Source organism: Heliconius melpomene, chromosome 19 (genome assembly GCF_056956725.1).
Source record: "Heliconius melpomene rosina isolate 202511_hmr_F chromosome 19, ASM5695672v1, whole genome shotgun sequence".
NCBI classification, from domain to species: Eukaryota; Metazoa; Arthropoda; class Insecta; order Lepidoptera; family Nymphalidae; genus Heliconius; species Heliconius melpomene.
The window spans coordinates 5,946,254-5,963,811 of record NC_140407.1 but is presented as its reverse complement, the minus strand read 5'-3'; the positions used below and the strand labels follow the sequence as shown (position 1 = coordinate 5,963,811).

The following is a 17,558-nucleotide window of genomic DNA, read 5'->3' as shown; positions in this document are numbered from 1 at the left end:
TCTTAGTGTCTCCTACAAATGATTTAGATGCGACATAATTGACCTTCGCGTCGCAAAACTATTAAATAGTCATCAAATACACGTGCACCGAATTAACGGTACATACGTTTTGTATGTAATATGTGGAAGAAAACTTAGTTATATTAGTAACAAGTTTTTTTTTTATTATAATTTAATAATCAAATCTTTTAAAATATTATAAACAAATATTTTATAAGATGTTGCAAAGTAAGCAAAAAGAATAAAAATCTTTGAAATTCTCCTTTTTTAACTGACCTTATCTAAATAGAATGATAAAATACTTTTACCCAAATATTTATGCTCATTAATGAGATTTGTACCCACGACTACCGAGCAACCATTAGCTGAGCGACAATAGCATAAGTAATAGTAATAAGTTTCGTAACAAACCGACAGGCATAATATGTATGTATATTGTGGGAACAAGGAAGAGTATATGTAAAGTAATAACCAAGCGATGGCGTAACTGCATAAAAAATGTTTCAAAATAGAAGGATATTAAAATTATTCTGGCTTTACTTTATAATTAAGATATTAAGGGCTGTTGATACCGTTGTCATGGCAACGTGAATATAAACAGCACTTACAATTGTTTCGTTTTTCAAGATGCTTATCAGACCGCCGATTTAGTAAATAAAGTATGTAATCTATTATTAGGTCCAATTAGAAAATAATATTTACCAAAATAAGTTTTAATAAAAATATTGACAACACACACACAACAGATGTGACTGTAACGCGACGGTTATGGGTTCGATCTCTATTCGAGGAAGTGAAATATTTATTTACGTTTATATTTTCATTTTTTCGCTCTGGTGTCGAGGCCAAACCGCGGTGTTGAGTTCTGCCACTCAACACGCAATGCTTCCAGAATTTGGCAGAAAATGAGGAACAATTGGCTAAATTTAGTAAATAGTTCTATTATAATATTATTAGTAATAGTTTTAATGCATACTCCATAGACAGGTTTAAGTGTTATTAAAAGAATCTTGTATTAGATAATGTTCTGAATTTAATTCTTATAAACCAAAGAGCCATCATGGCGAAGTGGTACTAATAGCGTTTTTTGTTTTTCCACTCTGGCAAGACGAAACGCAGCGGTGTCTCTCAGCACTCCACACACACACACAATTCAAATTAAGGCCATAAATGGAAAGCAGAGTGTCTTGACACTTAGTTATATACACTTAGTTTATATAAGTAAGCTAGATACTGCGTCAAACTAATAAATACAAAAATTAATCATTTTCATTGCAATATACATATACATATATTCATATTTCTGATTTATGAGAATATATCTGTCAGTTATATCACCGGTATCAAGTTCTTGAACAATAGAGCTCTTTGGAATCACGTAATATGTGAGAATTATTATGAAAGTATTGACGAGAGGTGAGAATGCGGTAAGAAGCTTGGGAACGTTTGAAGGGCGTAGCTTTGAAATATTCACAAAGAATGTAGGTAAAGTGTTTATGGTTATTATACAAGTGATTAACATACATTCAAGTATTAAAATTATTATTGTAATAGGAGGGTATCTTGTATTATTTAATTGTAAAAAAAATGTGATTATATATGTTTAGCTTTACGCTGTATCCTACACTGATAACAGTGTAGGCAGAGGGAATCGTGGAACTTAGTGTTAATACACTCCGTTCTCATTAAGACACTTCCGTTCCCCACTTTCCAACGAATTCTGGAGGCATTGCGTGTTGAGTTGCGATATTCAACGCCGCGCTTTGCTTTGTTATCAGAGCGATGACATGAAATTATAAATAATCCATTCCCCGAGTGCTGTAAACCACAATTGCTAGTAGAAAATTTGAAGATTAGAAATTGCGAGGAACAAAAGGGGGTCATTATCAAGTAACTTAATATAAATATAAGTATGTAGAACAAAAAGGTGGGATTTGAACACAGGATGATTAGGTTCTATCGATCTTGTGTCAAATACACCTTTATAGAGGTAATAAAATAGAAACTAAACTTAATTTATAAAATAAACAAAGAAATTGACTCTATGTAGAGTCAGAGCAATCATTATATAAGATTTAGCATTTAATTTGCATTGTTTAAGTGTCATGGGGCAAGCTTGCAAACGCTACGTGCTTGCTCAATAATTACAAATGACTAAAGGATTTCGTATGAGACAACTAATTGAGAAAAATTGATAGAGCAACACGCATTTGTAAATTTTTTTTTTTTATTATTTCAAATTTACAATTTATCGCGCAGACAGCATAGAAACTAATGTCAAGTTCTACGCTCTCCGTTCTACGTTTCTTGTTTGAATTTGAGACACTGCGTATCGCTATTCCAACTTACCGCCACTCTTACCAGAGCGAGAAAATAAAAATTATTCTTTGACGCGAGTGGGAATCAAACTCAAAACATCGTCACGCCTCAAATAATTTTAAATCTGCAAGACTGATTCTCAAATGTAATATTTTTCTCAATAATATATATTTTTTATAACCTCTCATCTAAATAGATGTTGCATTAGTCTCTACATAGAACATTATTATATTGTGAACAGTATAAAGTTCAGAGTATATTATGAAATAAAGCCATTTAATTTTATACTTCAATCTACATTTTAAAATGTTATGTTTAATACTCAGCTTTATTTGTCTTTTTTTCAGTTCACTAGCCAAAATACAATTAAAATAATAATTAAATAACATGAAATCGTTTCACTCTGTTATCAGATCGCGTTAAGCAGTAAATTGTTAAATGAAATATGTACACAAAAAGCTAGAGTCACGTCAGGTCACTTCCCTATTTAGTGGTAAATGACTTTTATGTAGTTCCATGCCCTAAAACTTTAAGATCGTTAAGATACACAATTTATCATTGTTTTAGCTTCACGCATAGCGGATAGGCAGAAGGTACTTAGTGTTAAGACACTCCATTCTCTGTTTCCTTCTAATTCTTGATACATTGCATATTAAGTGACAGAACTCAACCCACTTTGTCTTATTACAATGAAATGCAAATTCTCAGTTGCATTGTGTTATTTCAATTTGACCATGTGAAACGAAATGATGTTGTTTCTAACACATTAACACAAATCTAATGCCTCGGGCTTGTTACATTTATTACCGCATCGAAAAAAACTAGAATGATTTTAATAACTTTCACTGATATTACACTTGAAATGTGGCACGTTTGATTTATTTTTGAAAACCTGTATTACATTTATCACATTCACTACTGTATGTAGAGTTCAATAACAGAAAAAATAAAATATGTAGAGTTCAATAACAGAAAAAATAAAATTTTGTAGCATATAATAGGGACAATTTTACTCGTATACAATAGAGAATGTTTTGATTTAATAACTCTATATTACATAACTTTTTAATAATGAAAAAAAGCTTTTAAAAAACAGCTTCACATTTCTCTTTACATGGCAAAGGGAAGTAGTGTTAAGGCTCTCCGTCCAATTGCCAAAATAGTGCGTGTTGAGATTCAAAATAAATAAATATAAATGGCTATTACACATACTAAATGAAAATCATAAAAAAAAAACAGGATTATATAGCAAAATATGATAAACGAGCAACTCTACATATTAAAATGTGGGACAAAACACTTGCCTCAAGATATTACTTTCTCGTAAAACGGAAGACAACTTAAAATACAAGTCGAGATCATGACCCACTTGGCGTTACGCAATCCAAATCAACGTAATATGACATAATGACGTTGCATCACCTGATATGCAATTAACGACCCTAAAATAATAAATAATATTCGTTGCGAAGTGCACGTGTTTGCCTAAAACGTATATTCAAATATTGTATAAGGAAATGTTTAAATGTATTAAATAAAGCGAGAACAGAGTGTCTTATCGCTAAGTTTATTCTTTTTAAAAATTATCTAACCTTTTTAAGTGCAAAATATAACTTTGTGATTAAAACGATAGAGTCGTTTTTTGATAATAAATAAATCATAGAGTACATTATGTTTTGATGTCACGTCACTTTTAATGCAGTAATAAAAATTTGATTGTAGTAACATTGATATTATGCAAATATTGTATCTTTTAATTATATTTTATTAGGTCAGCGTCTGACTGTAAACGAAATGGTTGCAATCTCCTGACTCGGAAAAATTAATTATTTTTATTTCTGACTCGTACAGGGGAAATAAAAATAGGTCAGGTGTCTTAACTAAATGCGGCGTTAAGTTCTGCAGTAATGTCTCGAAATCTGACCGAAAGCGGAGGACTGAGTGTTTTGACAGTAGATTTTGATTGCTCTGCGATATACAGGATATAGTAGGAAAATAAAAAGAAATCTAAAAGGGGCTTTTACATTTCAAATTCAATTTAATTAAAAGATTATTTACATATTAATGTTAAACAATAACATTCTTTTTTTACATTTTTATATTTTTTTTATAGATGTTTTAAGTAAATTTTAAATCTTAAATTTAATATAGCAGTATCTTGAGTCTCGTTGGCGACTTATAGGTGTAGAGGGTTACCTTTCACTGTTTCGTTCACCTTTGAAACTTCCAGAAAACACAAACTCATTCGATATTTTGTAAGACTATGTTAAAGTACTAATAGATACGAAATAATATGAGCCTAACCTATTTATAATATCTAAATAACATGAAAATAGAATTTAAATGATGGAAAAATAATGCAAATCATGCTTATTATTATTTGTCTTACGTTCATTCGACGATTCAAGAGTTCTTGCAAAGGTCCATTTGAATAAAAAATATAGGATTTTATGGAAATATAAAAATATAGAATATTGTTACTAACGAGAAATTGTTCATTTTATTATGCTATTTGAAAATATGCACATATGTATGTATGTTAAAAATCACGTATTAAATGACATATTACTCTGTAATAAATAAAATAAACACGAAATATGAACTCTGTCATAGAAATATGTGGGTAAGTGTGCCATCCTTACGTAACTTGACGTACTTGTCCTAACACGTGACAAAGACTACTTGGCACCAAAAGTCACATCCGCTCTATATTTAACGTCCTTGACTTAATCATTATGACTAAGAAATTAAAATTGATTGATTATAAGGAAAAGTGATTATTTATATACATATATAGTAAGCTTGCCAAATTATCCTGTGATTCCTTTAAGAAAATACGAAAAAATACGAAAAACGCTTTGTCTGCTAGAGTGAGAAAATAAAAAATAAATATATTAATACTCTTCCCGGCTTACTTATAGCCATACCATGTACCATCACACTACGAAGACATCAAACGCAATTTATTGTAATTAAATTGCAAAAGACACTTTGCATCCACCTTTCGAACATCTTCCTTGAGGTCGAGTGATTTTCTCTAACCTTGGGCGGTTGCGATACAACACGCTTGTATACATATTGTACGAATCATTACAACATTGAAGATTGCATTGTGACTATTTTAATAATATATTCTTTGTATCTGTTATCGCGGCGTTGACTTCCGCCACTCTACATGTAGCGAGCGTTCTGCTGCGAGCTGTTCCCTCTACTTATACTCCTATTTGGGAAAAAGCATAGGTTGATTTTTATTACTTTTGTATTTAATTTGCCTTAAATGACACATTAAAGTATTCAGAACAATGAACAATTTAACGTGTCATTTAGATCTCCATACAAATGCAAAGTCACACATATTTCGTAATCATGTTTCTTAAGATAAATATATTCGTTTAAGTGCGGTATAGACAATGATGCTAACAATATCTTTGAAGAATTCACAGCTTGTATTATTACTATAAAATTCTCCAAAGATATAAAAAAATAGTAGCATATTCCTTCGGAACCGAGAGTTAAGTCTGTTCTCCACCTTAAGGGCAAAAAATCTTTGGGATGTTTTTAATATTACCATTATTACTTTAAATCTATAAGCTTATACAATTTATTCTATAGAAAGGTTAACATAAGTAACTAATATTTAAATATTTGCACACCATAGACCTTGCAGGAAATAACCTTTTACGTTTAAGTCACAAGGCCTAACAAATTTGGTAAATCTTAAAATTTTATTTACACTAAACATTAGACCTTGACTGTTTTATAAATGTTTCGAAATTACTATTTTTCTATATTACTATTATAAAATTAAAAAGTTTATTTATTTTAACTTTTTCATCGGATTATTTCTGAATCGATATTCCGTTTATCGAAGACTTGAACCCGCACCTCTTGGGAACCGTCGAAGAACTGGATGGTGTTTGTTTTTCCTTAGAATAACATAGTAAAAAATATTAAATGATTATTTTAGACATGCAAAGCGAATAAAAAACAATACAATTCATAAAAATCGATAATTTAATCGATGTGTGGATAATTTAAATCAATAACTCACAAAAAACCCGCGCTCTCGTAAAACGAGTTAACACAATTGCGTTTCTTATAACAAAAACATAAAACCTGTAAATCCATATTTTCTACATCCGTAAACAGCATTGTAAATTTAACATTATGAAATTGCATACATTTATTATAATAAAAGTCGATTATAGGTTCTTATAAAGGTTGAAGAAACTATGACAGATGCAACTCGACAAGTTTTAAGACATTTATTATAGTAGTAAAATCCTCTAGTTATATTGAATAACATAAAAAATATTGTACGACGTTCATATATGTTTTAAATAGTTGCCAAGAATATATTTAATAATAAGGTAAAATGAAAAATATGTATATTAAAAATTTTATAGTGACAGTTTCATTTTTATGATTGTATGGTCAGAAAATTTTCATTAAAATTTTCTAAAAATGCACCTTTATTATTGATATATCTTGAAATTTAAATAATGTAAATAAAATCGTATATATTCAAAATATGTTTAAGAATAAAAATTTTGGATTTAATTACATCGGAAATTACATTTTGTAAGTTTGGTTATTTCTAGTACAGACGTTAAGATACGGAATCAAACACAATGTGAGAAGAAACCTCGTGGCATTCAATGTATTGACCACGCTGTCCCATCGTGTTGCATAGAGAGGAGCAATGCCCGAAACTTAAAATTGTAGGTATAAGAGAGTAACATTGAAAACGATTAAATATTTATCATTACAATTCCTTTTAAAATACTTAATAACTAAGTGCAAAATCAATTCTATTACCCATATTTGTTTAGAGTACCCATTATAATCTACGTACGCACTTCACATGTCATTGTTTTAGATTGTTTTTTTTTTACACAAATGTGAATAAATATAGTATAGAAAAAAGATAATTTTATCGAATATTATTGATGGAAAAAAGATAATTATGAAAACTCATCGTCAGCTTTGACTTAGCTAACATAGAAAGAGAAAGTGATTATTGGTGACGCTATTAAGATATAAAAGCATATATATTATACTACACCTTCTAAGTTTACAGGTTTACAGGTTCCAGGAACAAAACAATATTTTGATATATACCTGAGAATATTAACTTAAGTGATAGCTTTACACTTCACTGCTTTATTGAGTCTATGAGGAAAATGTACTTGGTCTATGTACTTACTTGGTCTACCAGACAAACTTGAGAGGAGTTTTAAAATAATTTAATAGTTTTTCTACATTTACGTATATCAGAAATTAAAGAAAACAAAACAAAAAATTATTGAAAACAAATTATTTTATATATGTACACAACATAAATAAAAAAAATCATGTAAATAGCTGACTTACTTTATTTACTTCATTTACTTAATTTTATAATAATATGTTAATAGAGTATATAGTATTACACATATTTAATTCATTTTTTCCGCTCACTTAATGTCACCGACATACTTTCACTGGGTATTTCTCCGTCACAAAATGCAGCATGTTGTCAGGATTCCTCGAGATAAAGGTTAACGGCCGGACGCTGTGTTGTAATGTATTGAATTCAAATTATTTTATGGTTAAACAAGATTTAGTAATATTAAAAGTTTAATTGGAAGTAGTTGTAATAAAAAAAGTCATATAATCTTTTAAAAAAAGTTATAACATAACGAGAGTTTACTCCGTGTTAAAGCCGATGCTTAATAAACAAAGAAAAACGGCTAAGTATTTGAACTTATGAAAACAATTTATTTATATCTAATAAGAAAAGAGAACCAATTGACACGTATAAACATAAACTGCCACTTTATAAACATAAAAGTGTAAGTATTGTCAAATATATGATAGTGTGTGTGTAATGGTTTATTTATTGAGTTAGTGTATTTTATAAGCATTATTATTGAAAAATATGCATTTCTCCTACATATAAACTATAAAGTCCAAAAGTTTTGATAACGTATTAATATATAGTGTGTATTCATGTAAAATTAAAACACCGATTTTGTTAAAATTTAAATCAGATTTATTAATCTTAATGTATTTGATTTTAATTATTTTCATAAAATATAATATAAAATTATACGTTTTGTTTAAAATTTTCGAATTAGTATTCAAAATTTCGAAGGTGAAACGCGTTGATGTCTTTTCTATGGACAATATGAATACACACAAGACACACATAATTAGCCATATTGATTAGTCAGTGTATCGATACATATATTAATGCATGAATTCATTAGTTTATTTTATAATTTTATTATTCAAAGTGTATATAAACATATAACTTAAAATATTTAACTTTTAAATTGAATAATAAATTTAGTTTATTCTGTTATTCAATTAGTACCTACTATATTTTTATCTACAGCAGAAGGTCGTCTGTAAGAGATCAACATACTTTTTTATGAAAATCTCAGATATTTTTGTATGACTATATAGAACCAAGCGTTTTACTTATTTTTTTAAAACATTATTATGTGCTTTTGAAAACCTTCATATTTGTACTGACATTGTTAATTTTAAAACAACAGGTATATTGACATTGACAGTGTCAGTATAAAGGTAATCAATATAATTTGTAGGTCATTTATTAGAGGTGCATGTTGAATAAATGAAATTATGTGAGCAATATATTTAAAAATCTTAACGTTTTTTTTTTCTATTTTTACGTTTATCTTAAATTTGATTATTATATTAGGATTATCTTTATTTCTCACTGTGATATACAGGGCGCGGCGTTGTCTTAACACGGTTCCCTCTGTCTACTCTGCTGTATGGGAAATTATGTGTATATAAAGTGGAATATATAAATTTGTATTGTCCACAGAAATATATTTAGTTTTGCTCTAACGCTAAATATTCAGACCACATAACATAAATACAGTATTACATTTAAATACTCCTTTAAATCACTTAACATTATGTAAATGAAATATTTAGTTAACTTAATTAGTTGGGATTTGTTCATATGTGTACGTCTTATATATTTATTTGTATGTGATTATTGGTCACCTTTATATACAATTGTCACCAAAATAAATAGGTAAAATTTAACCTAATGTCAAAACACTATCCTCCGCTTTCCACCCGAATACGATGCGTGAAAATATATTTGTTAGTAATAAATATCTTCAAAACTAAACTAAACTAACCAATATTAAACATAAATCGTCAGGCGTCTGCGTTGCTTTAGAAATTTACTAAACAATTTCCTAGAGTCATTTTTTGTCGACCAAAGTTCATGGTTATTTTAAAAAAAATGTTTCTTTATAACAATATTAATTTGTTTCGTATATTTTATACTAAATTTGGCTTAGAAAAAAATTATAAAGACAATATAATATATGAATATTTTTAACTCTATCGACGTCCACTGGGGTTCTTAGGTACACCAAATTAATTTATATGTTGAAAAATATATTTTAGAAGGATTACTTGTAGTGTAATTCCTACTTTTTTGCTTAGCTAGTTAGCTTTGAATAATGAATTATTCTTATTTCCCCATTCTGACTTCTGCCATTTAATGGGCAAACTCGAATTTGGAGAACGAATTGTCTCACACTAAGTTTTCTCTACCTTCTACAATATAATACAAAATACTAAATAATATAGACTCTGTAATATTTCTCTACTGCTATGAACTAAGCTTCCATAAACGATTTCATTCGAAACGCTTTCCGGTATACGCGGGGTTGATTAATGAGAGCGAGCGCCTTCACTCTTACGTAACTGTGCTGATATTATTACACTGTAAAATATTTACTGTATTAGTTTTCGCTTACACATTATTTTGTGAGTACTTTTAATAATTTTGTACTTTTAAAAAAATATATAATTATAATACAAAAAATATTATTAATTGGTAGTCTTATCTCTAAATGGCATAACACGAAGTTATTTCACACTTTTTTCACATTTTTTTAATAACTACTACTATTTTAATGTTAAAAAAGCGCTTTATAAATCACAAATAAGTTCATAAAGTACTGTCCGATATATTTTATTAATATATTATTTCATGTTTCTTAAGAAACAGCTATAAAGTAAGAGGCTATAATTCATAATTATTTAGAACTGAATATCTTCCTATTAAATAATAGCTATTAACCAATACAAGCAAACGTCACGTAACATATTATATTATAAACTTTATACGTAGTTATTAAACGAGCAAAATAGAGTCACAAAATAATAAAAATACTCTTTGCGCAATATTTCTTCATACATTAGTTTACTTTTGAGGTCATCGTCAATCGATTCCCACTCGAGGTAATTAATTATTTTCAAACAAAAGCACGGCTTTATGTTTCGCCATTCGTAAATGTCTCGAAAATTAGACAGAAATTATATTAAGGAGTGTCTTAACACTAACTTTACCTCCGCCTACCCTGCTCGTAGGGGATATAAGCTACTAAACTCTGAAGCTACTAAAAATAACTTATTAGTTTTGACACACATACTCGTAAATATGAATCATCATTACTGCCAACATTACTAAATAATTAGAGTATAAATAATAATTGGTTGATTTTTTCTACATTTCATAATAATAACACTATTAACCTAAAGACTATAATCTTTTGTGTTTGGAGAAAAGTATTATAACACTAGGTTCCATCTTCCTACCCTGCTAGGCCGAAAAAATTGTAAAACTATCCAAAATTCTTTATAAATGAAAAATAAACAAATAACTGTAGAGTTATTTTTACCAACCATTAGCTATAAATCAGGCTACTGCTTCTCAAGACATTTAATAGACGCAAAGTGATACAAACGCTACAAGCATGTAATCTGAATGTAAATAACATGAGACATGCAAGGTCGCTCGCTGGTCCGATTATATCGATTGATACTTAGTTTGTAAACAAAATTAATAAAAACATTTTTTATTCATATGTTTGTATAATTTCCTTGTTCTTATTAATGTTAAATATTTTGATTTATTTTTTGTAAAAAATTTATCAGTATATATTAGAGTGTACATAGCAAGATAGGTGGACTAGTATTAAGTTCTTCTTCTTCTTCTTTCTTTCTACTATCCGCCCAAATTTGAGATGTCGTATCACAAATTTGCACGGATTTTGAGTGATAGAACTCTATGTCGCAGTTTGTAATGTATTTTTGATTCTATTGTTTATTTTTTACGTTTTTCAATATATCGATTAGAATTAGCAAAAAAAAACACTATTTCCAAGACTTGTTTAAATATTGTATAAATATAATACAATATATAAACACTAAACATGCAGGAACTGAACTAACATAATATATTACTTAATTTACAATGTTTAACTTAACATAACAGACAAATTCCTTTAAAATATAACTCTACATATGGTTTTCATTGTTGTCATCATCTCACCCCGCATATAGTGTTAAAATATAAGATAAAAGTTTATAATATAGTGTCTATTTTTAAATTTATATTTGTGTGAAACACAATAATGCACTTTACTCAATAAGATTATAAGCATTAATTGACAAACATATTAATAAATGCTATTTAAAAAAATCATGTTAACAATAAACCTTGAGATTCTTCTCGTTCTTCCTTGTATTTCCCCACTTGCCAAGGTTTTGGACGTCGCCTTAATGTAAATAGATGGTAAAGAAGTATAAAATGTCCACACGTATAATTGCAACTCTGTTAGTCATTAATTGTGATGCTTTCAACCGACTTCTAAATAAGAAGGTTTGATATATATTTGATATGAGATATTATTATTTATACTTTTTGATTTAAATATGAATAAATATAGCTCTTCTTTATCCATACAAAATGTGTGAAAAATTTAAGATTTACTTAAAAACCAAGTACAATGCAATATTAAACAAAACAAGAACATTGATTGCGTGGAGAACACAATCAGTAATTATAAATCATCATTAAAAATATGATTTCAGTAACGCTTATTAAGATTAATCATTGTGTAGCGAGCCCTTGAACCTAGCGTTTCGAGTCAAGCCAAGGCAAATGTTTATATCGACCTCGTATTTCAAGTTTTGTCCAAAACGACTAGTTATAATATGTCATTTTTATTCTATTTTGGAGCGCGGGGTCGAGCAGTTTGTGGAATTCTTTAGGGCCTTGTCGATGCAAATTTATATATTAATGCTTGAGGCATTTAAGCTAATGTATTTAGTCTAATAAGATATGTATAAATATACAACATGTACTAAAATATATGAGATATATAGCCACGAGGTCGCCTTCTTCGACGGTTGTTCGTTCGATTCTCAATCAGGGGGCTTAATGAAACGACAAAATATGGTGTTAACTTCTGGGCGATGCGAGGGAAACTAGATATCTTAACATTAGGTTTCCTCTGCCCCCCTATATGCGAAATACAACGCGAATCTAAAAAATGCTATTCATAAATCACTGTTGCATACAAGAGGAAAATGTTTAGAGTCAAATGTCACCAAGTAACGTCTTGTCAATAATTACTATGACACAGCATTACGGAAATATGATGTTGATACAAATTTTATATTTTTATTATCATACTTTATATTTATTATAATAACTATATAAAGATATTTAGAATATTGCAATTGATTTATAATAGTGGGTTAAGATTTCAATAAGAAAAAATCATTACAAATATATAGGTAGGTACTTTGTTTTAGTCAGTTATTTTTTTCCAAAATTTGGACAACAGGCTGTGTATTCGATTCCCGGGAAATTATTATTATTTATTTACTCGATTTGGTAACAAGACAGAGCGCGGCGTTGAATTCCGCCACCCAATCTGCCTACTTTGCAGTAACCAGGACTCTAAGGCTACAGCTGACGTAAGTTCACAAAATATTACGCTTCTAAGAAGAATCCAAAGCACACATATACAATCGATTATGTATACATGTAAGCATGTGTACGCTATGTATACATGTCAAGCGTTAACATGTTAGAGTATAAGGAATCTTTTAACGCACCTGTAAAATTTTTTTTGTTTATTTTTTGGTTTACAGATATAGTGTAAGCATACCTTTTTCATTGATAAATAATATTAATATTATATTTTTTTTTGCTAATTATTTATCTTTATTTGAAAAATTTTATTAAATTCAAGGTATTAAGACTTAATTTGTAACAAACTTATAGCGAGTCATTAAAACAGTGCAATTACTAAGCAACAAACCTAATTTTACAGCAAAAACATTATGATGATGAAACGTGATTTTGGTCATTATGTAGAAATGCATTTGTTTTTTAAGCTTCACGCTGTATCTCGCCTATGTTCTCTCCGTTTACCTGTACACATAGACGGAGAGATCGTAATGTTTTGACATTCCGTTCCCCATGCTCAGCCATATATTCGTTTTAATTTTTTTAATTCATTCCACCGAAGAATCGACACCATAGCCGTCACGTTAACAATAAGCTGCGTCGTTGCGCTACAACGACCTTATTTGCTTATAATTGTAAAGTTATCGGAAAATCCTGAATAAATACTCAATGAATCCTTAGAATTATGTGTATTGGTTTTTTAAAACATTTAACTCATTGAATATATTGAATTCATGTATAAGACACTATTGCTCAACTAACAGCCACACTCAAAGATATCAATTAGTGTTTAACTAACGGTTTTGATTAATAAATGATTTCAACTAATGATTGCACTGCAATTGCTATATCTACATAAGAAATAAATTTAAATTAGGTCAAAATGGGCAAATAGGTACATAGATTTGGCTAATTCATAATGTTTCATTTTATTTTGAAATCTATTTAATATATTTAATTTAAAAGGCCATTGTCGTCTTGGCAAAGCATTTGATTGTAACCACCACAATTCTGGGTTCAATTCTTATTAGACAAAAATAAATTATTTTCATTTCCTCGCTTTACTAACAAGACAAATCACGGCGTTAAGTTCCGGTACTCAACATACAAAGTAATGATAATTGGAAAAAAGTGGGCATCAGAGTGTCTTGATAGTAGGCTCTATCTGGCTACCATGTTATGCCTGAAAAAATGGGAATCATATTTTAAATAATAGTAGGTACAAGCTAAATAACAGCAGTAACAATCTTTTTATAACTGATTTATATGCACAAGGTTCCTTAAAGACAACATTTTATCTTCGCTCTCACAATCCGAACGTATTAAATATTAAATAATATTTAACACGAAGTCGTTTCACAATATCCTTGATTTAAAAAATACTGGCCGTTTAAAGAAATATGCTCGAAACGTACCAACGGATATTTACCACTCTATTTTTAATAAAAATCTTGTATTACTTGGATACAAAAAAGTTTGTAAGTAACAGCTACCTGTTGGAATAATAAAATAATATAATATTTGGATTCTTTCTCAGCTTCACGTTTTCCGCGAAGCAGGCTAGGCAGATGGAACCCAGTGTTAAGATACGCCATTCCCCACTTTACACCCAATTATTGAGATATTGCGTGTTATGTGGTGTAATTTGCTTAAATAAATAAGATAGAGTTTATATATAAATAAGAAAGACAACTAAAGCCTTCTCTCTCTTATCTATAAAAGACAGTTCAACGAAAAATAAGATAAACCGAGTTTACCTACTTTTTATAAATTGCAATTAACGTCTAGCAATTTCCCGCACTCTACGTTTATATAGTTACTATTTACTTACGTTATAAGCATATCAGGTGCACATAAAACACACACACATACACAAACACTGTAATTCTTTCACACACACTGTAAAAATAATTATTAATATAATAATTATTGATATTATAATTATTTTGTTTCGTAACTAAACTCCGCCACCTGACGAGCGTACTGGTGCGCGGTCGTCGTCGTACTGTGGGTCTCTACATAAGTTGACGCTACGTTTTTTACCTACTCACTCGGCTCTGACGCAAGTTGTTTCGGCAACTTTATTCGGATTTTTTTATAGTTTGTAACTAAGCTTAAGATTTTTGTTAATAATTAATATTTAAATGTGATTGTCCTGTATGACGTCAAAATATACAAGCCTTTTTTCTGTTTCACAGGTTGCGGAAGAATTACTTTAAAAATATTAATAAAATTTATTAATTTGATAACGTATTAAACACATTTTAGTCATTTTTATCACGTACTTTAAAAAAATCAATATCTACAAAATATATTTAGACATTTTTTACATTTTTAAAGTTTTTCATTTTTAAAGATGTTTGTTTTTCCAAAGTATTTTTCGTTATTGTCTTAAATCTAACTTTATATATAAATAAAACATTTACTTTTAATATAAATCTCTTTGGCCTTTAACCATTTCGTAAGTCATTCACAGGTCACATAAAAGGCTCTATTACGTGGTGTAGTGACGCGCTTACAGTACTCGTATGTAGAGTCTAAAATATTCCTATCACGCAATACAACTTACTATGCATATTTGTAGTTCAGATATTTCGCGCAAATATTTCGACATTATTATCGAATTTTTAATGATTTATAATATATTTTATTTTATTTTACTTGATATTTTTTTAAGCATCATTAACGTGAGAATATGCAAAATTCGTATATGCAACATTCGTATGTATATTTAGTGTGTGTGAAAAAAGATAAAAAATAGAATATTGTTAAAAATTATATTATTAGTTGTTTTTTAATACATTTAGTACAATAGTATCATAGAAAACCAAAAAATCTCACGCTCTCAAGCATTAATCTTATAAATATTTAACTTGTAAATCTACTTATTATCAGAATACTGGCATTCAGATATTTTTATGTATAATATTGTGTACATTTTTTAATATTCATGGTATATCCCATATATGGCAGAGTAGGTCCTCACGTAATATCAAGAAACTATACGTTGAGTGGCAGAACTCAACGCCGCAAGGAAATTAATATAATTCATTCATCGCCTAACTGAACCCACAATCTCTAAATTAATAAAATAGGCTATTATTTGTATTATTTAGTTTGTTTTTTTTGTTTTTTGTTTAAGTTAATTTATGATTCTTTTTTGTTTTGTGTTTTAGTTAATTAATATTAATTACGGTGTAATAAAGTATTAAAATAAAATATATAAACATTTTAACAGATACAGAAGTGCCCTCAACAGAAACAGAAATTGTACCATATACCTATGTTATAAAAGCTTCACAGTGACCGGATGTATGACGTATAGTCTAATTGGACATGTTATCCAATAGGCGCGAGTACAAATTCCACTACATTCAAAACTTTATATAAGCAAAGATGCTATTATGACATAGTTTTGTTATTTCACTGTGTTCACTCTTGATATGTTTTTTTAAGCTTTCCGCTGTAATCCATTGTATATCAGGAGTTTCAGGAGAAAATGAATTATTTCCTCGCTCTGGTAACAAAAAAATGTTTTATACCTAGGTGTCTGCCTATCCTGCTATAAGCGGGATACAGCGTGAAGCTAAAAAAGGTAAGTAGATTAAAATAATGTTTATAACAATTGTTTTTTTTTAAAAAGGCAGCCGTATTCGTATAAAGTCCACTCAGCATCACAAGGACGACAAGTTTCACAACTTATAGACTTCTAAAAACTCAAAACTTAAACAGTACCTTATAAACCTGAAGTAAATTATTATTTTGCTATTGGTCACCCGCAACTTTGTTAGCGTGAACTTTAAGACGTAAAATAAAAATAATTTCCTATTTCCAGGAATTTCCAGTAATCTATTCTCCCCCTATACAAATATTATCTTACCTAATATTTCCCTTACAAACATAGAGTAAATACAGACAAATTAACTTCCTCTCCAAATATCAATACTCCTCTATCGCCTCGATCGCCCACTACGATGAACTTCTTTATACATGCCCTCCGGGGGGCATTTATGCTTGTTACGGGGCCTTACTCCAGTATCGTCGATACTGTGATCTGAAGTGCCAACAGTGAGCTCCCACTGCCTTTCTTCTACTCACTATTACTAACCTAAACACTTATATCCATGATATAAATGTCTAAAAGTCCGTTTAGAAAAAAAGAACGGCGTTTATCACCGCCACCTACAAAGGAGTCTTTAAAATTAATGTTTTATTAATAAGTTCAATCCACATATTGCGCAAATAGCAAACAAAACTCTGCTTCTTCAATAATTTCCGCATAGATAAACAAAATATATATGAAAAATAACCTGAGGTACTTTCATACTTATGTAACGTGTTGCTTTAACGCACCTTGAGGAATTATATTTTATATTACCAAGGATTTTAAGTGACTTCCTAGTTTTACTTAAACGTATGGCGCAATAGGTAATTATAT

The 17,558-nt window shown here is 29.2% G+C and overlaps 1 protein-coding gene across 2 annotated transcripts in view; it reads right to left on the bottom strand.

Annotated features, from left to right (window-relative positions):
- The window catches only part of snu (ABC-type transporter snustorr), a 65,322-nt gene that overhangs the window by 27,051 nt on the left and 20,713 nt on the right, over positions 1-17,558 (bottom strand). The window contains exon 1 of one of the 2 annotated variants that reach the window (XM_085203196.1): positions 14,952-15,117. The exons of the other annotated variant lie outside the window; for it this stretch is intronic. Within the exon in view, the coding sequence (XP_085059322.1) occupies positions 14,952-14,962 (11 nt within the window). The 5' untranslated portion in view covers positions 14,963-15,117. Of the gene's footprint in view, positions 1-14,951; positions 15,118-17,558 lie in introns of those variants that run through there. 2 annotated transcript variants of the gene reach the window in all.